The 26329-nt window shown below is 42.7% G+C and overlaps 2 protein-coding genes across 2 annotated transcripts in view; one reads left to right on the top strand and one right to left on the bottom strand.

Annotated features, from left to right (window-relative positions):
- Nucleotides 1-3836, bottom strand: part of TBC1D30 (TBC1 domain family member 30) — a 57206-nt gene extending 53370 nt beyond the window's left edge. The window contains exons 1-2 of the mRNA XM_075716570.1: nt 3578-3836; nt 1045-1209 (exon numbers count right to left, since the gene is read on the bottom strand). Of these exons, the coding sequence (XP_075572685.1) occupies nt 1045-1209; nt 3578-3836 (424 nt within the window). The remainder of the gene's footprint in view (nt 1-1044; nt 1210-3577) is intronic.
- Nucleotides 3837-4860: 1024 nt separating this feature from the next.
- On the top strand, nt 4861-26212 carry GNS (glucosamine (N-acetyl)-6-sulfatase). Its single transcript, XM_075727919.1, has 14 exons — nt 4861-5004; nt 5702-5761; nt 6457-6663; nt 8215-8280; nt 8673-8771; nt 11051-11218; nt 14888-14970; nt 16178-16296; nt 16857-16960; nt 17355-17456; nt 18679-18786; nt 19572-19682; nt 21514-21674; nt 22513-26212. The coding sequence occupies exons 1-14, from the start codon at nt 4861-4863 to the stop codon at nt 22586-22588; spliced, it is 1608 nt and encodes a 535-aa protein (XP_075584034.1). The 3' UTR covers nt 22589-26212.
- Nucleotides 26213-26329: the final 117 nt, after the last annotated feature.

The raw sequence follows: 26329 nt of genomic DNA, 5'->3' as shown, positions 1-26329 counted from the left end.
TGTTAAGAAAATGAGCTGGTGAGAAGAAGAAATATGCCTACGCAGTGCATGACAGCCAAGAACTTTAATGCTAGGTTTAAGTAAAACAAAGGAACACTTTTAAACACTTAAAAATTTAAGTTTCACAGTAATAGACAAACCTTTAACCAAACTACATTAGCACATGCCACTACAGTAAGATTCTTTTAATAAAATTTTTACATGCACCTCAAAAGCTCCTACAGGCATTTTTGTGAAAAGACCATGCTTTTTTTTACTGTACCTGAACATTTCTGTACCTGTCACGCTGCATGTTAATGAAAAAATAAGACAGGGAACATTATGTTATTTTCACATGTCCTTTCTAAAGGTATAATTACTATTTATTTTTACATATGACATTACACGCAGTTTCACTTTAGCAGAACTAACAAAAGCGATTCAGCCTATCTTTAGATGACAACTTTTCCAAGTCAGATAAAAAGGTTTCACTGTGCTGGAAGAAAAAAGCTAAACAATTAAAGAGCAACATATCTCCTTTTTCCCATGCATTCCCTCTGAAACCCCAAAACCACAGGTGTTGATAAAGAGTCTTGAGGGAAGTGGGTTTGTTTTTACTAATACTACTCATCTTCAATCAACTAGATAGAAAGGAGTTACGCACTACTAACAATGTTCTGGAAAGACAATTGCATATGTTGTCTATAGTTTCCAGTAAGATGAATTTCAGCCTCTTCTCATATGAGAAGACATATGTTAAACACAGCATGCACACCAAAAAAAATCAACTTGGGCTTTCTGTGAATTAAAGCTGAAAAAGCCTGGCAGACAATCTATGGTAAGGGTGCCGCACCAATACACAAAGCTGAGGCTACGGCAGCGTACCTAGTTGAACTTTGCCTATTCCCAGATGCCACCGACATCACTGGAAGCCAGTCCAATCTAAGAAATAGCATAGCCTGGCCTCTTGACTTTAAATCAAGCGCGAGGGCTTAACTGAAATACTGCCCACATTAATGAAATAAACTACTTAGACTAGTACACACGTACACAGAAAGTACTTACGTCGTTTCTGGGAAACTGCCTGTAAACAAGCTGTGACAATATCGCAGTTCTTCTGGACTTCATGTACGAGCCTGTCTTTCTGCTTCAGAAGACGAAGCAACTTCGCTGATTGAACAGAAATTCTGTAATTCAGTTCTCGTTTTATAGTTGTTAATTCATTGACATCTGCCAATAAGCAGAGAAAGTAATTTCAGTCCAGGTCAAAACAATCATAAACAGCTTACTGTAGTTGACATGCAAAGTGACTTACCCCACAGACATTTACATATACAAACTTTCTATAAATTACAAGTTCTATTGAATGGGACAATTCCTAATTGTAAACATTTTCAGGATCTGATCCAAAGCCTTTCATTTTAAACTAAAGTACTTCACCTTATTGCACAGTGTATGAATCTTAATAATTATACTGTTATAAATTAGAAACATCATGACAGATGTGGCCAGAATGTACCTATAGTAGTGCAGCCAGGGGGTGTATTTTAAATACAGTACCTTCCAGAAGCTGCCTGTGGAAAATGTGCATGGGGAATAAGCAAATGGAAACAGACAAAGGAACATACTCAGGAAGCTGCCTGCAAAGCTAGAAGTGCAACTACAGGATGAGCTCTAAGTGGGAAACTCTTTCCGCTAAGATGCAAACAAACTGGCTTCAGTCATGGCCTCCATTATTTCCACTGGTCAGTCACAGTGCCACCAATTCCCCTTAGCTCACCAAAATGTCTCAGCTTACATCTAATATTCCTGTTCTCCTTCACATGGCGAGCTTCAGGTCTAGGAGAAAAGGGAGTTGTTGGGCAGATGTCTTAAGTCCATTAATTTTTTTTTTTTTTTTGAGTCCTCTGCCCTGTTCTCAGAGGCACACCCCACCAGTGAAAGCTTGGGTCTTGCGTATTAGATGCTGACCTCTTCAGCTCTTCCCTGTAATAGCCTGGTACAGCTTGCCATCAGCATCTAAACAGCTTTCTGTCCCCTGCAGCTAAGTTTTCAAATCCCATCACTTTCAATCCAACCATGCCTCCCTGATGCTGGGAGAAAAATCAATCAAGAAAATCCATACTTGGGTAACCTGATCCAATGAGAAAAATATTTGTGCATCCAGGAAAAGCTGCTAGTAGTGGGACAGCAAACAGCTCAGCTCATACAGCAAAACTTTTTCAATAATTCTGGAGAGCTTAGGAAAAGGACAAATTAGGCTGAAATGACAATCAGTCATGGGATAGTAAAGAGCAAGGAATGACTGCAAGGGAGGGGAGCCACTGGTAAAACAGTCCTGTATTTTGTAGTTTCTACCCTGCTGCAGCACCTGCTGCTCAGCTGACACTCCCAATCACTGGTACCAGGCAAGGCGATTTAAAACCACATCTATGGATTTTGAGATCATAAATATTAAGTTGTATTCCTACTGACTTGTACAGACACCACAAAAGTAGTAAGCTGAATTTTATTCTTTCCCACTTATGCCAGTTAGCTGTCCCTATAAAAACAATTAACTTGGCAGCAAAATTAATGAGTTTAAATTCTACAAAATATATTCCCAAACAAGCAAATTTCTTGTTGAGTCCCAGATTGCCCCAGGACACACAGAAGAAATTGAGCTACATCCTGTAACATCAGATGGCATATCACCTCATTTAGAAGCCAAACACGGAAGCAGAAAACTGTTTGCACAGGTCTGAAAAGCAGGCACATTTATTCACCTCTTGCTTTTTATCCTTGTCACAACCAAGAATGATTTAACATCAGAAGACAAGAGGCCTTTGTACAGCCCTCCTCATCGGCTCAACTTGGAGTTACAAGTCTCATTCTTTCACAAAGGTGCAGTTTCATGGCTACTTAGCTTTCATAAGAATTCTTTGATAGCTTCACCTAGATTTTGGTTAGTTGACTACTGCATTTAGTTTTTTATTACACCTTCCCCCCACCTCGAAAGACATGCTTACCTGCAAATAAGCTTTACAATTTTCAGGTTTAGTTTAAGTACACTAGAACTAAAAGGACCTGAAAAAAACCCAGCTACCTCTTATGACACAGTATGTGTAACATCTCTTCTAGCTTAAGAAAAAAGGGACTTGGCTTTAAAAAAAAAAAGGAAAAAAGGAAAGAAGAGAAAACTGGTCACTGATTCATCACTGTTAATGAAGAAAAGCACGGGACTTACAAAAGTACAAAAGCTTGTGCAATCTGTCACAGAAACCCTAGTAGCAGGTGCCCCCCTTTTTGCTCCCACCGCACCTAAAACGAAAGAGGGAGGGAACAGCAGAGAGGCCTCGGTTCGAAGGAGACATCAGCTAACCGTGCATGGGAAGCTGCTGGGAGAGACGGCCATGCGTAAAGGCCGCCAGAACAAAGGAAGGGGGATACACGCAGACGTATACCTGGGCGTGCGGCTGCGCGTAGGCACGGAAGCGGGAGGGAGGGGGCTCTAACTTTTAAGCAGGACGCCCTTGCAGGCGCAGAGGAGGAAAGCGAGGCGACAGGGGCAGCTCCCAGCCCAGGCGGAGCGGTGGCAGCGGGAGGGGGCAGGCGGTACCTTTCAGCCGCAGGTACTTGACCTGGCTCGGCCGCCGCCGCTGCAGCTCCCGGAGGACGCGGGAGCGGGCGCTGCCCGCGGGGGCGGCCGCCTCGGCGGCGCTGTAGAGCTCGGTGAGCAGCCCGCTCACCAGCGACGAGGTGCGGCTGGACCGGCCGCTGCCAGGACCCTCCTCGTCCTCATCCTCCTCTTCCTCCTCGGCCAGGCTGTCGGCGCTGCTGCCCGCCCTGCCGCCCGGACCGGGCTCCCCCGCCTCCATCTTCCTCAGCCGCCCGGCAGCGCCGAGTTCCGGGCCCGGCCCCTTCCACAGCGACACGCGGGGGGGGGGTGGTGGTGAGCGGGGCAGCGTCCCGCCGGCCTGGGCTCCCCCGCAGGCAGGAGTGTCCGGCCCGGCTCCCTCCCCCACGCACCGCGCGGCGTGGTACAGGCCGGCGGCGGGCGGGCGGGGGGGCGCTGCACCTGCTGAGGGGCGGGAGGGCGGCCCCGCCCCGCCCCGGGGCCGGCCGCACCTGGCCTTTGGCGGGGGAGCCGCGTCGCTACCGCACCGTGCGCTGCCCGGGGCCTGTGCGCTGCGCCCAGGACCGCCGCGGCTGCTGCGGCCTCCTCCCTCAGGCCCGCCCCAGCGCACCGCCCGCCCGCAGCAGGACAGCCCTGCGCACCGCCCGGCCGCGGCCGCCCAGCGGGTGCCGGGGGTGCCCGAGGTGCCCAGCGCTCCCCGTGCCCCCGCCGCGCTCCGTTCCTGCCTTTTAGCTTTCCTCAGTACCGACAACACATTTCCCTTCAGGCCGAGAATTAACCGGCTGGGACGCACGACGGCGGTGGCTCTGCAAGCAGAGCCGGGCCGCTGGGGGCAGCTTGGCAGCCCCGGCTAACCAACGTCAGCAATTCGGTAGCAAAGCGCAGTATTTTACAACTATTTCACAACTACCAGGGGAGAACCCTGTCACAAGGAAAGGCCGTGCCGCCCGCCGCCACGAGCGCCGCTGGCGGGACCGCCCCCATGGCAACGGCGTGGGCGGGGCCACGGCGGAGGGGGCGGGGCCAGCCGGCGGGGCGGGGCCGAGGGGCGGGGCCGCGGCTGCCGCCCGGGCCACGTGACGACGCCGCCCCCGCCCCCCCCCGCCGCTCTCGCGGGTCATATGCCGGGGGCGGGGCGGGCCCGCGCGCTGCTCCCCGGGGCTCTGCTCTCGGCCGCCTCTCGCCGCGTCGAGCGGCACCGGCTCCCTCCGCGTGCCCCCGTCTGTCCGGCTGCCCGCCCGCCCGTCCGTCCCCGCCGCCGCGCCATGTCCCCCCCCGCCGCCCTGGCCCGGGGGCTGGCGCTGGCCGCGCTGCTGGTGCTGAGCCCGGCGGGGGCAGCCGGGCAGGCGCGGAGGCCCAACGTGGTGCTCATCCTCACCGACGACCAGGACGTCTGTCTGGGCGGCATGGTAACCCCGCGGCTCGCCCGGCCTCTCCTCGGCCTCCCGCCGTCCGCCCGGCCGGGGGGTGCCGCCGTGGGCCCGGCCGCGGGCGGCGCGGGGTCGTGCGTGGGGGCCGGCGGGAGCGTTGCCAGAGGCCTCGCCATTGCTGGGGGGGGGCTCGCCGCCCGCCGAGCTCGCATAGCCCGGCTGCGCGCTGGGGACGGCCGGGAGAGGGCCCGGTGCGAGGCGGGGGTCGGTGCGGCCGCTGAGGGGGCCTGGGGGTGGCAAGAGGCGCTGCCAGGGCCCAGCCCGCGGCCGGCGGCAGCCCCTCCCCGCGGTCTCAGGCCGACTCGCCCCGGGGGGCAGCCGGGGCAGCTGAAGGGAGCGTCGTGGCGGGCTTCCGGGGGCGGGCGAAGGGCCCCTGGGGAGCTGCCAGGGCTCCAGCGGGTCGAGGCAGGGGCTTGTCGAGTGGCTGCAGGTGGCCCCTGAACACTCGCCCCGCTTGTGCTCCCTTGGGCTGACTTGCATAACGCTGTAGGCACCGGCGGCCCTAGCGAAAAGGCACTCTGGGTGGCCTGCCTGGGCAATGCCTAAAAACTGTGGTGGTGGTGGTGGTGGTGGTGGTGGGCCTTCCTTCAGCGAGTCATCCACCTGCTCCAACGCTGCTACTGTGCCCAGCATCATTACCTTCTTAGCTGATTTCTGTTGGGTACCTTTCTTCCAGACACCCCTAAAGAAGACTAATGCCCTCATTGCGCAGATGGGAATAACCTTCCTAAACGCAGTAAGTGTTTACCTTAACTCTTTGAACTTCCGAGGTATGTGCGTTTCTGTACTTTGTGTCTCGGGTAATTTAAAATCTCAAACCTGGAAATAGTTTTATGAAGTCTGTATGTATGTGGTGTTTTTTTTTTTTAAATTCAATCTTTAACTACTTTTAGGTCACAAAATGAATATAGCTCAAGGTCATGTTCAGAACCTGAGAGGGCAAGTTTCTCTTCCTAAAAGTGCTTGTCTTAACTTTCTTAAGCAGTACAGTAAAATTGAGTAACCTGAGTATTTTTAACTCCCTGAGAAGCATTAGAAGCAGCTACTTAAAACTTTTCAGCTTTGTGCGTGCTGAAAACCCACTTTACTCTTTTCATGCTCTACTGTATTGCTGTGGCTAAAATAATGGAGCAAATCAACTGGCAGACAGTGTTTTAATGGATATTTGCTGCTGTGTAAAAACTATATCTAACCTGTAATGGGGGGGGGGGGGTTGAAAGGCATGTGATGTAGAAACCTAAAACCAGTTTCATGTGCAGCTTTCCACTAGTGAAAATACTTGGGATGTAATTCTCCGTGTCAAAAAAGGAGTATGCTTTAACGTTGGTCAACTTTTTAATCAAGCTATTAGCTGATATTTCAAAACTGTAAATTATGGGGAAAAATTGGTTTACAATGTTGATCTTGTATCTCTTCATCCTGTTTTTCCAGTATGTTCCCAGTGCACTTTGCTGTCCCAGCCGAGCTAGCATTTTAACAGGAAAATATCCACATAATCATCATGTTGTTAATAACACTCTGGAAGGAAACTGTAGCAGCAAGCTATGGCAGAAGATTCAAGAACCATACACCTTCCCAGCACTGCTCAAAACTATGTGTGGTTATCAAACATTCTTTGCTGGAAAGTATTTGAATGAGGTATTTTGTGCTTATTTTTTTTACTGTGAGAGTTTGTTTGCATTTGTCCACCTTTCTAAAACATTCAGTTATTTTCATCTTTGTAGCTGATGGTAGGTCCCCAAAATGTTTAAAATGGTGTTACTTGGATGAACAGTTCTCTTTGCTGAGATAGGATAAATATGGTGCAAAGTTCAGACGTTTAACTTGGTTAAAATCAGGTTCTGTAGGTTCCTGAATGTTTTTAAAAGTTAATTTTGAAAGGACGATGGAATCCAAAGGCTTTTTTCGTATGTTCAGATGTGTTCATTGTTCGAGATGATGATGGGGGAAATGGATAGATGTTTGGCGTGTGGTATTGAAGAACACCATCAAGCTGGTGCCAGACCAGGCATGATGTTAGAATAATGTTAAAGAAAAAAATCAGTTTGTCTCGGTATTTCTGACTGATATATCCCCTTGAATCAGAGGACTATTTTGTTTTTAGCAGTTAATATAGTATTTTAAATATTAAATGTTCCCTGAGGCAAATTCATTGGGAGAACAGATATTATTGGAGTTCTTTACAGAGGTTACCCAACACTTTATTACTGAATCACTTGTATGTGTGTGCTTTTGGGTTTTTTCTGGTTTTATCTAAGCTGTGGTTTGTCGCAGTTTATAGTAAGCTGTAAAATTCAGCGCTGAAAGCTCTAAGATCAGGTGTTCCTCTTGGGTGATGGAATTGTATTTGGAGCTAGATGAGTTACAGGGTTCTCAATGGCGTTATTTTCCTTGCATCTCTTGGTGGAAAATGTTGGTGGTATAATAGAATAATGGAACAGGAATTTTCATAGCCAGGCACGATTTGTTTCTGCTGATGTTGCCGAGGCAGCTAGGGGAAGGGAAGCTTATCTGGCTTCTTCTGAGCATCTCTTGACTCAGCAGTCTCCTGTCCCCGCAGTTAGGCGAGCCATGTGGATGGGAGAGGGCAGCCCTGAGAAAACCCCTTGTGTTGCTCTGAGGCACCCTCTGTTTTGGGTTTGGCACTGATTGAGCAGCTACTTTCCTTTTTTTTGCTAGCTTAAATAATCTACAACAACTAGCCTTTGGCACTGAGGTGACAAGAGGCTAGCATTGCTTAAAGTTTGCACCCCCTTTTGGGGGAGGATTATGGAAGCTGTTGGTCTACGCACATTTTTCTTTAGTATCTTGTGACCTGTTATCACAAAGCCTAAGGGTGTCTTGTCGCATGTGTGTTTTGATCACCTCTCATTACCTGATGCTGTACTGTATGTTCTCCAGGATCTCTGCATACTTTCATGTGCAGAATAGAACAGGGAATAAAATTCAAATTTCATTGCTGAATGCCAAGCTTTCAGTTACTGTCTTTCTAGTTATTTAACCCTGGTTCCTTTAACAGGCTATACATGTGGGTTTATATGCATATATATTCATTTTTTTCCATTCTGAAATCGAATTTGGCTTAGTGTAGTTTCTGATTAGTGTTGAATAAAGCACATGAATATCAAATGTAATTTCTAGCTTTTATTCATCATAATTGAAACTGAGTCATGGTCTGTCTTTTTTCAGTATGGAGCAGAGGATGCAGGGGGAGTAGGTCACGTCCCTCCTGGATGGAGTTTTTGGTATGCTTTGGTATGTGACTATTCTTTTTTTAAAATACTTAATTTCAGTTGCTTTGTAATCCAAGTCGTGTTCTAACTTTGATCATGAAAGAGCATCTAACAACTTAATGCAAATTTTCTCCCCTTTTTTCCTCTGCATATCAGATCCTTGGCTTTCACAAAAGCTGCTCTTACTAAGGTGCCTGGGAAAAAACCCCAATGTGCAAAGCCAAGGCAATGTGAAGTAGCATTAAAAGAAGTTTTGTTGTTGGAGACCAGTTCTGAGAATTCTTGCGGTGTCTTTGTGACAAATGCTTGTAACCTATTTGACAAACACTTGTTGGCAGCTCATTTTGGTTATTTCAAGTAATCAATGTACATGTTACTTTGTATAAATACACACACAACTTTTCTTTTTCACAGGAGAAAAATTCAAAGTACTACAACTATACTCTTTCAGTAAATGGCAAAGCACGAAGGCATGGTGAGAACTACAGCGTAGATTATCTGACAGACGTACTGGTAAGAAATTTTGTAACACCTGTGTTACAGAAGCTGCTTATGATCAGATAATACCTCATGCTGGGGGCTTGGGGAAGGGTGGGGATGATAATTTGTTAGGCTGCATTAGTTCATAAATACATGATTGTGCTGTCGTGATGGTGGGTGGGCATTAATCAGCAGAGCAAGATTCTGGGTGTATTTAGAAATGACAGGTTTGTGTGTACGAGCCGTGGAGAGGAAAGGGTTTCCTTTCCTGCCCATTTGCTAGGCAGTAGCCTCAGGTTAATACTGACTGCTACAGTGCATAAGGAACATGATGCATGTAGGGAATGTCTTAAATTACTTCATAGAAGGATGTGTTTCATTACAATACACAAATTCTGTAACAGATTAACTGGGCTGAGATTTCAGTGGGAAGTTAAGCATGTAAAAATAACTTTACACCATGTTTCAGTAGTTAGATATTATGATGTGTCAGTATCTTGTAATCTCTAATTAGCCAAACTGATAACTTGGAAATACCAAAGGCTAATTGATCCTCTATAGTGTGTGAGGGCAATGTATGAACTGTGCCAAAGTACATCGCTGACCAGGGGAGTCTTTATCCTCTTTATCCTCTTAAGGTAAAGAGAGGTAACAAAGATATCAAATACTTAAAGGAAAGTTGGAAGTTACTTTATTTAGCTCTCTTGAATCATAGAGGCCCTGTTTAGCAAGCAGTATTAGCCTGGAGGGGGTTTTTTGGGAGGAGGGAGGGGAGGAAGTGCTCCCCCGCCCACTAAGCTGGAGTCTTAGTCTGACATGTTGTGACAGTGTATGAGTTGGTAGTGCTGGAACCTCACACGCAGCACTCGGGGAAAATTCTTCTCTGAGAAGTCCCCTCATGCAGTTGATTTGTAGTCTTCCATTGAGACCCTATTGAGTTTCATTCCAGTGGGTTCTTGAACAGAGACAGCTGCTTACTAGGAACAGAACTGATTGATGTTTCTTAGGGTGCTGAACAGCTGTCTGATTAAATTTAGATTTACGCTGTCTAAAGCTAGATTGGAATCGATAAGCCAGAAGTGAGACTATCCTGTTACTGGCATTATACTGGTCTTTTTTGATCCTTCAACAGCTCGTAAGCATTTTGGCCAACAGGTCATTGCTGCATAAACTTCTTAATTGCAGTGTGTTACCTGTTGATACAGCAGTATATTGGTTTTTTCAGTGTGTTGCATTCTACCTTCTGCCTGTAGTTACCAAATATGTATTCAGCATTTCAGAACTAGTGTTTAATTCACTCGATGGGCAGTGCACAGGAGTAAATTGCTTATGCAAAGTTCTTGTGTTGCTTGATGTGATGCACAAGCTTTCTTGTCCTGACTAAGGACATCTGGGTACTTAAGTCTGTGTCCTGGCTAAACCACGATGGTCTGGTATTAAGAATCTGAACACCTGGATCTGTCTACTGCAGTCCTGATGTTTTGCAGTTTAAGGTCCTAACAAAATATAAGTTGACTATGTCTGTGAGTTTGCCTACATTATACTGGTTTCTGAACCAGGTTTTTGAACTTCATACAGTTCGTATCCTCCCTGAAGCTTTAATTTCAAAGGCTGACCAAGGGAAGGCTGAAATGAAACTCGCAATCTCTTTTAACTCGCTGCTTGAAATTGTGTATAGGCTGAAACGAAAATGAAAGTGCAGTGAAGTAGTGTGAGTGAGTGGAGCTTGGCACTCTCCTTCACTAGAGCTTCTGGCTGCACCAGCAGAAATGCAGCACCCCTTAGAAAACAGGAGCTTGCTACAGAATAAGCATACGCTATAAACACTGGGGCTGAAAAACTTTTTCAGAACTATTGCTATTTCTGAAGACAATTGAAACTGCTAAACTGGGATCTCTCAGGCAGGAGATGGCATCTGAGAGCCTCAGAAAGACTCAGACTGTGTTAAAGAAAGCTCCAATTTTACTTGATGAAAGCAGAGTTTAGGTGGATTTTGTTGATACATGGAATAAGCACAAACTTTTGATGAGCTTTCCAGGTCTAAATAATGCAAAGGTCTGAAGTAGAAAGCCGTTCGGAGATGTGGGACAAATGATTTGTTTGACATGAACACTTGGGATTTGTTTTTTTTTATCACAAGCTGCTGTTCTGGACACTTGTAGATGAGCAAGCAATAAGTTTCTGAAATAGTTTAAATGTTCCCAGTACTACTGAGCTGTAAATAAGTTATGAATGTCTAGTTTGGATTTTTCAAATACTTGCTGTTTTCCTTTGGAGGTATGACTTTTCTTCTCCAACAAAACTGTTCACAGGCCAACATGTCATTGGACTTCTTGGAGTATAAATCTAATTTCGAACCTTTCTTTATGATGATCTCAACCCCAGCACCGCACTCGCCTTGGACAGCTGCTCCACAGTATACGAAGAGCTTTCAGAATGTCAGTGCACCAAGAAACAGCAATTTTAATATTCATGGCAAGGTAAGCTAACTAGCAAGAATCAGCATAGGTTTTTCTACTAGTTTCTGAGAGCAGTAGGCGATGACCCTGACTTGCATGTTAAGTTTAAACAGTGAGAACAGGCTAATACCATGACTACTGGTTGTTTAGTTATGTTAATCAGCCTTTCAGGGTAAGATATGTTTATTGTGACTTTGAGATATTTGCATACCAGTATCTTGTAAATAAAAAAAATGTAGTGGCAAAAATGATAAGGCAGTACAATGGAATTAGGATCGAGAAATGGAAAAAAGTTAATTCCTTGCCCAATTTCCAGACTGTTCTGAAGCTCTTAAAATGTTCTCTGTATGTTCAGGAGAACACATAGGTAGCATGCTGCACAAAGGCTCAGGTGAAGAATGACGAGAGCCCTGTCTCCTACACACAACTGCTCAGTGCGGATGGGTGACCATTGAGCTCGTGGCAAAGCTGCCCCTAGGTGACCAGCGTATCGGACTAACCAGAGGACTTCATGAAATTGTGAACCACAGGGCCCAGGGTCACTAAGGATTTTGAGAACTTGCCTTTCATTTGTTGAAATAACCTGTAACCAGAATTGCTGAGCCTAATGTTACAAACTTGCAGACGTCCTTGTGACAGGGGAGTACCTTCCACTGCCAGTAAACTTGGCCAAATACCATCTAGCTCAGACTAATCCGTTGCTACTTACTCTGCTAATAAGTGAAAGGCACAAACAGTTAATCTGGTAAGATACTTAACTTACAGAAGTTTTGTATTTTTGGTTCAATTAGTTTAAAATATAGAACTCACTACTGTTCAACCAATTCACTTAAAGATTTGCTCCTAATCTTAGGGCTAAGAGATGACATTGCCTAAATGCCTGTCTGGAGCCCAGTGATACCTCTTCTAAGGTCACTGTGTCTCATGTAGTACAGGGTGAAACTTGTTTTTAGCTGAGTGTTGTAGCTTGCAAGATGGCCATGTGCTTATCGGCATGATATAAAAACATGGATGAAAGGGGAGAAAAGGGCTGCAGGCAGTAACAAATACTTTAGCGCAACCTGTTAAGTTTCAAACTAGGGAGTGGGAATCAGACTGGGTTTTTTTCTTCCTAAAAGGATCCCTACCTTTGTCTTAAGATTCCATTGCTGTAATAACTGAATGCTTTTAAAATAGTGAGCTGGAAATAACTTGACCAGCAAAGTCAGCAGCTAGCCAAAAAATACATTGTGGGAGTTCCCTTATGTGGAGCAAACACAAAAGCTCTGCATGTGCCTATGTAGCACAAAGCAAAAGAAGACTTACTTAATGTTTGGTAGTTAGTGTCTGTGGATACAGCAGTTTTTACTAGGTTTTGCAATAGGAACAGACTAGCATTACCCTTCTTCCTAGACACAAAATAGCTACGATCATTAACAGTGTGCATTTCTGTAATTGGCAGCGTTGTGGTCTTGAAGTCTAAATCTTCTTTGAGCTTCACTGTTTTCCAAGGCAAGCACAATTCCTGCAATAGCAATAAATATGTACATAGGCTCAGACCCTCAAGTCATTGATGTTGTAATGCTTGCTAGACAGTCTTGCCATTGTACAGTCTTGATTCCTAAATTAATGTTGCCTAGCTTCCTTACACAGTATGTGGGCAAGGGGTACTAAAAGGAGCCATCTAGGCAGAATCCCTGCATGAAAAACAGGAGTTAAGTTGTTGTTAGACTCTGGTGCACTTTAATTTCTGCTTAGGAACCTCAGCTATGAACTATATCAAGTGTTAGGTAGCTGTCTGGTATCCCAAGCAGGACTATTGATAGCCCAGATGAGTGGTTTATCTAAGCCATCCTGAGAGAGAAGCTGATTAAGATGTGTGCCAGGTATTTCTCCTGCTTGCAGTGTTTTTCCTGCAAAATCGGAGCACAGCTGTGTTCAGACGCTGCTGGCCAGATATGGTATGCTGTCTCAAGGTCTCCTAAACTTTCTTTGAGAATGGGACATAGGGTGGCAGCAGGATTGGTGGATAGCTTTGTACATAACCAGTGAAAGAAACTTGACAGGGACTGACAGGGAAGCAGATTTGAGGACTCTGAGTCAGTGTGAAGTTTATTGAAATCCACAAAGATGTTTAGGTGCTGTGTGGAGTTCCTGAAGCTTTAGAGAAAGGTAGGAAGAACAAAATACTCCAGAGAAGAGGAAGATTCTACTGCACTAGGTGACTTACCTGCCCAAGTTACCCAGCATGGCTGTGCCTTATGGAGGGCCTCTCCTGAGCCCACCTCCTGTGAAAGGTGGCTGATGCACAGGTGACACTGCCAGCTTCCTTCCTTCTCTGAAGAACTTCTGCTGAGCTGGGGATGGGGTTTGTGATGTCTTTCATCACTTTTTCCTCTCTCAACCAACACATAAGTCCTAGATGTTTGGTCTTGATTATGCTGTGAGTTTTCTTGCTGAGAGAGACTTAGAGTCTCTCCAGAGAATAGTTTTACAACTGACATGAGAGAGAGATCTGAATACAGTGGAATTAAAATAAACTGGACATGGTATTAAGTCTCCATGCCAAAAATCTTCCCTTCAGTCTACAGGAACAGAAAACAGGAAAACTGAATAATTGCAGGAGATATGAGTCACTTCATTGTGAGTCCCTTAAGCCTGAGCCTGTTCAGAGTCATTCGCTTGTGACAGGAGGGAAATTGCATAAACAAGAGGTTCTATGGAGAGGAGTGACCAACTAAATACAGGCTTAAGCTGAGGGTGATGAGAGGGTCATCTCTGACCTACTAAATGAAAGAGTGTAAAGCTGCATTGACATGACTTTCTCCTTTATTCCGCTCCCCACTAATGCTAACCTTCAGGTTGTTCACAACAGACCTTCCTACGCATTTGCAGAGCAGCTGATACAGTTCAGGCTGGTGCTTCAGGATGTGGGATTATCACTTTTCGTATGAGTTAGATTATCTCCGTTACTTCGGGGGGATGGGTGAGGGGAGAAAGGGAGGGGCTGTTTCTGAAAGTTGGGGTTGCGGCTAGAAGAATCGTTAACACTTCAGCAAAATAAATGCTCTTGTTCTGGAGTGAAAAAAAAAAAAATCCAGATAAAATGGTAACGTTTCTGCTCCCCTCAGTGGTTTCCAGCCCTGAGTTCACAGGCTACCAAGAATCTGACAGTGGTGCCATTACAGATCTTTGTCCTCACCTGTCCATAAATTAAGTAGTCCTACTTGCTTTTGAGGCAGGAGTTTCTCCCCACCTCTCTACCTATGTTAGGATGCTCACCAATCTTAGTCTCAAAAGAACCTCCCTTGGACAGCCAAGTCCAATCTTACAATGTCGCTCAAGCCTTTAGATTTTGGTTTTTTCATCAGACCTCTCTCAGGCTATCACTTTTATCTCTGGGAGAGCCTTCTCTAGCTCCTTTCACAAATTTCTTCCCTGAACTGCTTTGAAAAGATCCACAGATATTTTCTTCTCACCAAGCGCTGAGTGTAATGGAGCTGTAATATATTCTACTGTTGCAACTTAGATTTTACATGAACCAAGAGGGAAAACTGGAGTCAGGTCAGTCTGAGAGCATTGCCTGGCTATTTCGCAGGAATCATGTGGATGTTTTTACCGTAAGCAACATTTCTGTTTCAGTTGGTCTAAGAAAGGTATAAAAGCTGGGACTTCTCTCTTATGCTCATCTTTCGGTCTTTTTTTCTTTAGAACAAGCACTGGTTAATTCGACAAGCAAAGACTCCGATGACTAACTCTTCAATACAGTTTCTTGATGATGCTTATAGAAAGCGGTAAGAATTGTTTTGTTGCTTAAGATTTCTGCTTGGGACTTACATTGTTTTTAAAAAATGAAAAGGTATGGTTTTTTTAAAAGGGTTGTAATAAGTCTGACAATAGATGTCAGATTACCTGTAATAGTTCTCTGGCATCTGTCTCTGCAGACCTGACTTCTGGTTTACTTTTTGCAAAGAAACTTGTCATTGACTTCAGGAATATTTTGCTCCCAAATGCTGCCATCATTTATCATAAAAAAGACCAGCCATGCTCAGTGTCTCTACTGCTTCTCTTCCAGTGCACAGCAGGTTTTCATAAAGAATGACCTTACCTTCTACTTCACTTGAATTCCAGATTCTTACATGATGTGCATTGAATATGATCGATTTATCTGCCAGCTAATCTGATTCATTAACCTTGGCTCTCAGTCTGGTCTTTTTACATGGGAATACCTGACTGGCCAAAGGCGGGTGCTTGATTCTTCTTTATAAAAGGCGGATGTGGGGAGTAATGTGAAGATACAGCTTGTTCCCCTTTTTTAATAGAATGGAAAAGTATTTGTTTACACCATAGGTGCATTTTCTTTAAAAGCTCGGAAACAAACATTAGCTTAACAATTTGGCATAATACTACTCTGTGGAGGCTTGTTACTGACTTAGCAGAAGCAGTCACTTCTCTCAGTGGCAGACCCTATGACAAAGGAAAGAATAACTTCTAGTTGTTCAAGGCTTTAGACACGCTGGAATAATGGACCCTGATATTGCATGAGTAATACAAAATAGCTGATGTAGTTTTCAAGCAGAAAGGATCCTGTATAGACAATAAAAGTCATGGCAGTCTTGTATTTTAACATTAAAAACTAGATCTAAAGAACTAGTAACAAATGACCTTACAGGAGATAACTCTGACTCTTCGCTGCTATGTTGCTTCAAAGTTGGTCTTGACTGTCTCCAGATAAGAAGTAATTGGCATTTTCATGTCTTTCTCAGACACCACAGAATAAAATCAACAAGAACTGAAGACAAACAGTCTATTTCTATCTTAAGTTGCAACCTCAGATAGTACAGTGTAGTAATCTATGAAATTTGTTTTCAGAATTTGCAAGCAAAATAATCTACTTACTGTGCATACAGTGATTTGAAGCAGAATATGTATACCCCACTTACAGTCAGAATTGTTCTGAATTTTTCATACTCTAATATGAATTACTTTGTTTCTGTATAGGTGGCAAACTCTGCTGTCAGTGGATGACCTGATAGAGAAACTAGTGAAGAAACTGGAACTGAATGGAGAATTAGACAACACATACATCTTTTACACATCAGACAATGGCTTCCACACCGGTAAAATTTTCACTGCTTACTGAACTTTTGTAGAAGGTCCAAGAATTGCATAACACTTTACCCTCGTGACCACCCCAGAAAATGGGAACGGCAGCTGTGGAGAAATGTAGACATGAGAAGTACTGATTTGAGTTGCAAAACAATGTGGAGTTGCAGTGTAAGGTGTTTGGGGTTTTTATTGTTTAGTTGTTTTTTGTTTGGTTGTGGTTTTTAGCATCAATTTCTTACCGCTGTATCCTGGTATCTGTAAAATGAGGACAGAAATGGAGGGAGGATATCTGTGTTCTGTAGGAAGAGTTGCCGTGAAAGAGTTAACGAGTAAAAATCAGTCGCAAGACCTGTCTGTATCATGTTGTACAACTAAAAATGCAGTATCTAAGCTGTTAAACGTTGTAAGATACGGCTTATACTTTGAAGTTGTTTGTGCCTATCCTTCATGTAGTTCAGGTTAAGAACCTCTTCTGACTTCTCAAAAAATTGGTTGCTGGAAATATGTAACACAAGACTCTTAAAATGTAAAACAAGAAGCCATTTAACTTTTTCCATTTTCTCCTGTATAGGCCAGTTTTCCTTGCCAATAGACAAACGGCAGCTGTACGAGTTTGATATCAAAGTTCCATTGCTAGTTCGAGGACCAGGGATAAAACCAAATCAGACCAACAAGGTAAGAAAGAAGTGAGATCAGAGTAAGCACTTACTTTTAATGTTGTTTCACAGTTATCAACTTTAGGTAATAATTCATCCTCCCGCATATGTATGTATCAATGAAATGAAATAGATGGGGTGGTAGGAAGTGCAAAGACCTCATTCTAAAAAGCTGTGTGCTCTTGCTTGAATCAGTAGATTTAAGTAACTGCAGGCTACAGAAATCAACGAGGTGTGCAACACTTTCCAAAGACCCTGCCATTGCTTGGGAATATTACAGGGTCCATTAGCCTATAAAGATGAAATTAAGTAGCGTTTAGGTGTACTTAAAATTACAAATACTTTAAAATACAGAAGTCTCATTACATCTGTTAGGTTCTGGTCTTCTGAAGTAAGTTTTCCTCACCCTGCAGATGCTTGTTGCAAATATCGATTTGGGTCCCACTATTCTGGATATCGCAGGGTATGACTTGAATAAGACCCAGATGGATGGGATGTCACTATTGCCACTGTTGGTAAGTAGACAGACAAGGACAGTAACAAGTAATTCTTGCAGGGGTGATTCTTCAATGTGAATACTACTTCCTTTGACAGACTAGGTTGACTGATAACACAGATTCTTCCCTTGATGGCATTTTCACACAGGATGTTCGTAGCTTAGTGAAAAAAGTAGGCATGCTGTTTAAATGCAGATGTATTTTGATAAGCCCTACAACTTTGTGGTCATTTTGTAACAGAAAGTTGTGCCATCCTGTGGCTAATCTTGCCATTTGCAGTAATTCCTTTTTTGAAGGCTGTTTGTTGTTTCCCCCTTGCATCCTCCCTCCCCTTTCCTTAGGATTTCTCAGCATAGACATAGGAGAAAAGCAGACTGCTTGCTCTTAAGCCTTTGGTTTGCCTCAATTTTCAGTAGAACTAGTGTTTCCCCCTGAACTCTGGAGAAATGCATGTGGCTTTATAAAGTAAACCTGACCTTTCCAATAAGTGAGCAGAAGCCTGTTTAAATAAAGCTGCTTGCAGTTGATCCTTTTAGTTTTAATTAAATTTAGTCTATAAATTGAAGGCAGCTTACTTGGAAATGTAGGAGATAATCCAGATTTAAAACAGTGCTTTGCTTTTAAAACCTTGTATCCAAACCTTAAGCTGTTCTTTAGACAGAAGCAGGTAAAAGGCATCTAGTTTAAACTGATGGAATCAAAACTGTGAAACTCACTATTTTGCTGTGTATGCTTGTGATGGTGCTGTGTATTAACTTCAAACTTCCCTCTCCCTCTGTCTTTTAAAATGCAGCTACAAATAGAGCAGCTTAAAACTTAGGTGCTTCTTAAAGCTGTTTATCTTTTCTTACGCCAAGGGTATCTTTTTCCATCTGTTGCAGTAGTCCGATACAAACCAAAGAGAACCAGCGTTGTTACAGGGACCTTGTCTGTAACATCGTAGTATCTGGCCATGTGGCTCCTATTTTGTATTACTGCATGATTCTTTATAAACCCAAGATGGTACTTTAGTATACCTTCTTGTGAGGGTTTTGTACTTTTTGCGTTGGATCCTTGTCTTCTAGTTACACAAGATATTCTAACTTAAGGCTGAAAATTATTTTAAGACTGACTCAAACTAGGGACCATGACTCAAAGTGCCTTGTAAGCAGTGAGCAGCATTAGTGTTATACCAGGCATGGAGAATTTCTTCTGTTTCACAGTGCAGTGAATACTGAGTCATGTTAACTTCTTCTCCTAGAGAGGAGACAAAAATGTGACGTGGAGATCAGACTTCTTGGTGGAGTACCAAGGAGAAGGATACAATGGCAGTGACCCTACCTGTCCTGGCCTAGGACCTGGTGTCACGGTAAGCAGGACGAGATCCATTGATATTAGAAAATAGCTGCTGAATTAAACCTGTTTGCTGTGTGGACTAACCTGTTCTAGAAGCAAGCTCACAGTGTCTTGGGAAGCAGGAGCTAGCTCTGTAGGTCCTGTGCAGCATTTAAGAATCAGAGGGAGGCATTCAGCCGTGCAGAACTGATGTGTCCATATGACCACAGACAGCAGTCACGCTTTCAGTGGGAATCGATAGGGCCTCGGGGTTGGAGAAATACGCAGGAAGGTGTGGGCTTGGCAAAGTGGGTAGCAGTGACATGTTCTTTCTAAACTTCCAGTGACCTCATCGCACAATTCTTACATGTAACTATTATTTAAGTCACTAGCTACTTCCTGAACCAAAGATCATAGAATCATTTAGGTTGGAAAAGACCTTTAAGATCATCCAGTCCAACCATTAACCTAACATTACCAAGTCCACCACTAAACCAATTAAGTGGTTTGCTTTCCATAAAGCATCCCATTGGTGTTATCTTTAGTACTGCGTGTTGTGCTGTTCTCTTCAGTGTATGTACCTTAGCTTCCCAGGCAAAATGCACTGGATCACGGCAAGTTCACTTTCAAGTTTAGAAGAGCTGAGTTTTTGTTTAAAATCCCCGGTGGAGACTTGCATGTGTTCAACTAAGATCCTGGTGTTCACCAGTTAACTGCAGTTGGCTTGAGCTGGTATAGACTCTAGGAGAAGGATTGCTACTTCTTTTTTTTTTTTTTTTTTCTCTGCTCTGAAGTTTTTGTTCACTGCTCACTTGACAGCACTGCTTCCCAGACTGTGTCTGTGAAGATTCCTATAACAACACATATGCTTGTGTAAGGACACTGTCAACTTCCTGGGACCTGCAGTACTGTGAATTTGATGACCGGGAGGTAAGTCTCTGTCTGCATAGCAGATGTTAACTGTTCACAACTGTGCTAGCGACTGTCTGCGCTCTTATCTGCTTTCAAGGTTTCCATAAAGTTCTCTGAAAAGCAGACTAGCATTGCTTGCAGGATTAACAGTGAAGCATTTATCTACTGGTGAGAATGTTTGACCAAAACTCTGGTGGGGTTCTGGGAAGAAAAAAAAAAAGGGGGGGGAGGAGCGAGTGAGGAAGGGACAATAGCCTAAACTGTGATTATCATCTTCTGGTATCACCTAACAGCCTCAGAGGGAGCTGTGCTGGGGCTGGGTTCAGTTCTCTGTCCTACCCTAATTCCATGTGGCAGAATCTTCTGTATGACAATATTTTCTGTTACGTTGTACCTCTGCTGTTCTTATGTTCAGCTGCAACTCTTTTCCTTGGGGAGAACTGAAATCCCAGGCTGACCATTTCTCTTCTATCACTCACTTGTTTGCCTGGCAAAAAGGTTTTTAAGTTACAACAGTGAGAAAGGTCTCTAACCTGATCTTAAGTTGTTTGGGTATAAGGGACATAATGTCCCTGCTTCAGAAGCTGTTCAAATTTCACTAGCAGAGCGCCCGCTGTATGTGCAAAACTTGGTGTGTTACAGAGCTGATCTTTACTCAGCTTTTACCCATTTGTGCACAGTTGCTCCAGAGAGCATATTGGGTGTGGGGCAACCGAGTCACAAATCTTATGAACTGCATTGTCAGCAGATGTGCAATAAATGCATAAACAGCAGTAATCCCATCATGCCATCACACAAAACGTTTTCTGGCAGTCTACAATGAACAAGTTAAAGCAGGGGAGTAAATCCCACAAGGTGTGTTTTGTGGTAAGATAGCAAGAAAGACTGTATAAGAGATCAAGATGCTGATGAGAATTAAAAGTAGGCTCCAAAGCTGATTTGATAATACACTAAATGTCCCATTTTTTTTCCAGTAAGAAGGTATGGCTGTTGCATTTCTGGGTTAGCTAAATTAAGAGGAACAGTACTGGGGAAGATGGAGCAATGTGGCTTTTAAAACCTTGTGTTGAACCTTACAGAACCTGAACAGTCTGTCCAGATGCATCTTTATTTAACTTAGACACAACTCAGCCAGTTTTAATCAACATTGTCTGCAGTCACGCCTCCTACTCTTTGTAGCACAGACAAAACCTCAGCTGAATTCTTGATATGTTTGACTAATATTTGTCCCACAGAACGGTTTAGAGATTTAATGTACCAAAACCCAAATCTGCCCTAAAATCCTCCAGACAAACCTTCTCAAAGCACACAAAAAAGCCTTCTCAAAGTGTGCACACACAAAAAAGATTTCTTGTGTTAGGCTCCTAGCATACTTGTATTCAGCATATTTTGTACATGTAGTCATGACACCTGTCTGAGTTTGAGAGCTGGAAGTACCTGATGAGCATATAAGGGTGCTATGATGGTCATGAAATTGTGTATTTTGAGATCCATTAATGAAAAGACAGCCAGCCGAGCTGTGGCCTCTTGCTGTGGTCTTACGGTCATTAGATGTGTTCCATTTCTGTGTTAGAGAAAAATCTGCAGTGTAGCAGAAGAGTACTTTAGGTGGAAGTAAAAACTTTTCCAACAATACTGTACTATCACAAAGCTTTAGCTTTACCTACACACTCTCCTGTCTTTGACCCCTTAGACACATGGCTAAATATGGCTTATGAGTGGGGATGCTGCAATGCAGTTGAAAATAACATTTGAGACTATATGCTGTCATAGTGTTCTTCCCAAATGATATGATGAAATGTTAATTAGCATTTAGGACTTAATACAGTGCAGGAACTTTCTTCTACAGGTGTTTGTGGAAGTGTATAACTTGACTGCAGATCCACACCAGATCAATAACATTGCTAAAACAATTGATCAAGAAATTCTAGAAAAGATGAACTATCGATTAATGATGCTGCAGTCCTGTTCTGGAGCAACTTGCCGTACACCAGGTGTCTTCGATCCCGGGTAAACACTGGTTCAAATAATTATTATAATACTTTTAAATATAACCACGTATTTTTAAAATTAAGCTTTTATAGAGGGTATTTATGATGAAATACAGTATTACTGACATACATACTGTTGTTTAATACAGATGCTTTCTTGATCCTTCTATTTTTTAATGTTTAATCTCTTATTTTAATTTAATCTACCAAATATAACTTGATGGTGTTAATACTACTGCTTTAATCTTGTCAGCCATTGTTGACTTAAAGTAGCTGAAGGTTACAGCTGTGCTGAGTAGTTGGAGAGAAGTGACCTGCAAACAAGGAAAAGCTCTGCAGGTTTGTGTAGGCAGGAATTTCCCAAATACTTGCTGTGATTGTTCCTGGAGATGCTGTTAGCAAAGCATGTTTCCTGCAGGACCTATGTTGTATTAGTCAGCTGTTGTAGGTAAATAGCACTTCTTACCTCTAAATTCAGTCCGTAATCATTTGGACTGAAGCTTTTTTAAGCATTATTTAAAATGTCCTTACGGTTGTGCTACTTGAGTTTGTAATTTGAGGCAGCAAAGCTTTCTGTTAGAATGCATCTCCTGAATGCTTAATGTTAGACATGTCAATATGCTGTTGGTATGTTGTAGCTAGTATTTATTTCTTTAGAGACTATCAACTCCTTAGTTGTGCATCGTTATAATTCATCTGTTGTAATACGTAGAGAGATTGTCCCTACCGCATACTATCAAGAAAGCGACTAGCCATGTAGCCCTGTACCAGAGCTGTTCTTGAAATAAGCTCTTTCTAGACGCGTTGGTTGCTGTGGGCTGACTGGAGCTCACCTAGACTCTGTTCCTCTCTTACAGGCACAGGTTTGACCCACGGCTCATGTTCAGAAATCACGGTGTTCGGGCTCGGAGGTTTTCTGCACAGTCCTTATAAGGCATTTAAGAGCCTCTTGCAATCCGCTCCACTGACCAGTTTCTCAGTGACTGCAGCAGGTCTGTCTCTGTAACTCTCGTTCATCGCAGCCAGAAGACTTTTAATGGGCTATTCAAACCCTGCGTGGAAGAAAAACCCTTGTCTTTAGCTGGTTGCCTTGTGCAATATGTATATTTTACAGCTGAACTGTAACTCTGAATCGTTAGGCACAGCTAATCTGTCTTGCTCAGATAGTTGATTACCACCTTTGTCTTTCAAGTACCTTTTCATATCACAGGCACAGAGGTGAACCTCTGCCTATGAATCTGAACAGCTTATTTTGTTCTAAAAATCAATAAATGCGTATTTGAGTCGGGTTAGATAGGCAGGTGCTATTGCACAGTAATGCTCACCCATATTCAGTGTCATAGTCTTTCTTAAAAGCTATGTTTAATTATAGGTTTCCTGTATCGAGCTCAAAGCTGTTAATGACAATAGCAAACTAGCCCAAAATAGCGTAGGAAGGCATTAGTCAAAACTGTAGGAACTGACTAGCAAGTGTCTTGTGCAGAATTAAAATCCGTATGTTAAATATTCTCTTTCACTGAGACCACTTCAAATGAGACCAATGAATTTTGTAGGACAGCTTTGGTAGCTTGCAAACGAGAATGTAATTTCAACCTCCTTCCAGTGTGAAATGCTGGAATGGGTTATTATGTACTACTGAAAAAACTCTTAGGGTTTAATATAGGCTTCCTAGTGAGTTAAACAAAGAGTGATGAGACTAACAAGTACTGAAATAAGCGTGCCCGTGTTTTGAGCTAATGCTTAAGTCTGTTTTAATACGTGAATGGAAGTAATGCTCAAAAAAAAATACCCCACAACCCCAGCCAGGGCACCACAGTAGAGTTGATCTGTCTCTAACCTCCAAATGTCTTGAATTGTCTAACATCTTATGTTGATTAGATTCTTGAAGGTAAATTATTCTGAGAGCAAACTAGCCAAAAATAAATAAATCATTGCTCACTAGAAGTTAGGCTAAGAGGGCTATTTTAGGCAGTTTTAAGTACTTCATAGAGTGTTGCTTTTTGGCTGAGACATAACTACTCAGAACCTGCAGTAAGTGGCCTTGACACCAAAGGACTGACGTCAGATGTCTGACTGCAGTACGCTATCACTTTGTTTCCCTTTGGAAGGGTGATGTTGTCTTTTCAACCTTCTGATTTAGGCTTATGTGAAATGCAGCCATCACTTGCACCCAAACTTTGAGTATCTTTCTAAATCTTGAAAAACACACAAACTTTTGTTAGCATACAACTTCTGTATAGATTCACTGGCAAAACACCTTCTAGAAACACTGAACTGTGTATCTTTTGCAAGACAAGTTCATGTTACTTGTTGGGAAATCCACTGTTTTATCAGGCAAGATAATCTTTCCCTTGTCAAACAAAGTGTGGCACAACTATTTAGTTTTTAGTTCGTTATTCCAGATCTTTCACCCAAATAGAGAGCATGATGATTTCAACTTCTGTCAGATAAAACCTTCTACTAAGTAATCATTAAGTAGGCAACAAAGTATGACTCTTTTGAAGCTGTGAAGGTGCATACCCTGGTGCACAGATCCACAAACTGGATACAAGCAATGCTACAATAAGATAAGTTGAACTTTCTTTGCTTTTAATTCTGAAGCACAGAAGTCCTTCATGTAGCTTAGAGTTGCAAACTTCTGTGATGGTCTACAGGTTAGATTTTGTAGAGCTTTTGTCTCAAATCTAACTCATTGTTTCAAATCTTTAGAGTGACCAAATATTTGGAGACAAAAAAAAAAAATCGCTTGAAAGGTAACTTTTCAGCTGGAACATCTGTACAAATGCAGAGGTTTTTGGATAATCAAAAACCTTGCATGCTTTCAAATACTCAGGACTTTTTTTTTTTTTTCCCTCCGCTACAACTGTAGCTTTATCCTGTTCTTTGTTTCTCAAGCCTTAGTATTGCCCATCAATGCCCTTCAGACTCTGTCTTGTCTTTAAAAACAAAACCAAAGTTGTTTTCATGCTCTCAAGCATTTTCTTGCACACTGAGATAAACCTAAAGCTCATTTATGTAGTGTTTTGCTCAGATAATTCTAGCAACTTAGACTTGTTCTTTGTTTAAACTCTGTTTTGGAAGCTGTGTGGAGGTTAGAGTGAAATACATTGATTGCTGCACATTAAAACCCTCAACAGTTCTATCAAATCTAGGTCATATGTCAAGTTTCTACTTGAGTTAAGTTTCAGTGCAAGTAATGTGTGTTATGATGCTTCTCAATAGAAAAAGAAACCTTTGTTATAGGTACACCAGCTTTTCTTAAAGTGATCTTAAGCCATAACAAGGAAATTTTCTTTTGAATTACTTTCTGTCTAATAACTAACATGAAAGTTGACAGACAGGGTATAGATTATTCAGTATGAGTGACCAGGTGTTTTACCCAAATTAACATTCTTGCTATCTGCACACACTTATAAAGCATTTTGTCTGTAACTAGGCTCAATAACTTAACATACTCCCTGTCAGAGAACCACAGTATAACTGAAATCTGTCATAGGTAGTAAATGTTGTATCAAATTGAAATTCAGAATGAAATTAGTCAGTCCTTACTTAACCAAAAAAGAGAATAGCGGTTCAGAAAAATACCTGCTTCACCCCCACTTTTTGATAAATCTTTAAGAACTGTTCAGCAAAAGCCTGTAGTTGTAGGAAGAACAGGAACCAAGAGCTGCCTGCCTTCCATTGCTTTTAGAGCAGTTTGTTGTCACTTGCCTGGTGTCTGTTTCCATGAAGAAGTTAATTCTGAGTATTTTTACAGCCTTGAATGCACAGTGTTAATTCTTGATGATTGAAAGAATACTACGAAGGAACTTTGACTCTTATCTAGATCTAATTCCCAGCTATGTGATTTTAAAACTAAATGGTCTTCCTGGATATTCCCTTTCATATGCTATTTCACCATGGCTGTATCTGTACCTTGTTACTAAAGGCTAAATGAAAGGGCCTTACTGGGACAGAGGTGTGTTTAGGTAAAATGTGATTTTTTTTATTTTGTTTTATTTTTAAAATCATTATTATCAAAAGCAGAGCTGTGAATTTTAATGATCTGATCTGGTAAAGTAGAAACTATACAGGGAGAAATACAGTTAATAACTTTATTACATTATCCTAAACCAAAAGCCGTGCAGTAGCATCACTTCAGCATAAGTGAATACAGCTAGTACATGCTTACCCAGCACAGGCCCACTAAATTGGGCTTCTTCATTTTGAGGAATAAAGCTGTGACAGGGACACATAAATGCAAACACACACCCAAAGCAGGTATAATACCTTTTCAATCAAGTTAAATCTAGGACTGATTCTACAAGCTAAATACAATATTTCATCATAATGAAACAGCTGTCATTTATTGTGATTCAATGAAAATGAATTTTATTTGTATTTTTCTCTCTCTCTGTATGTGAGCATACTTTGCTGTAGCATGTTGTGAGCATACTTAACTTCTGCTGTTTTGAACGTTTGTTTAGAAAGTGCCCTTCCAGAGGACCCTGTTCACTGCTGCACTTTTGGGAAAGAAAAAATAAACTGCCTATCAAACTTCCTATCTTTCTGTTACTGAACTTCAGTTAAACCTTTCCAAAGGATCAAGCTGTGTCACATTTCTAAAGATTGAATTCCTAGTTTATAAACCTGTTTTCTGCTTACTGCCCTGCTGCCTAACAATGGCTGCTAGTG

This window comes from Pelecanus crispus, chromosome 1, assembly GCF_030463565.1.
Source record: "Pelecanus crispus isolate bPelCri1 chromosome 1, bPelCri1.pri, whole genome shotgun sequence".
In the NCBI taxonomy this organism is placed as follows: Eukaryota; Metazoa; Chordata; class Aves; order Pelecaniformes; family Pelecanidae; genus Pelecanus; species Pelecanus crispus.
The sequence above is the reverse complement of the archived record's forward strand: the minus strand, read 5'-3'. Positions and strand labels throughout refer to the sequence as shown.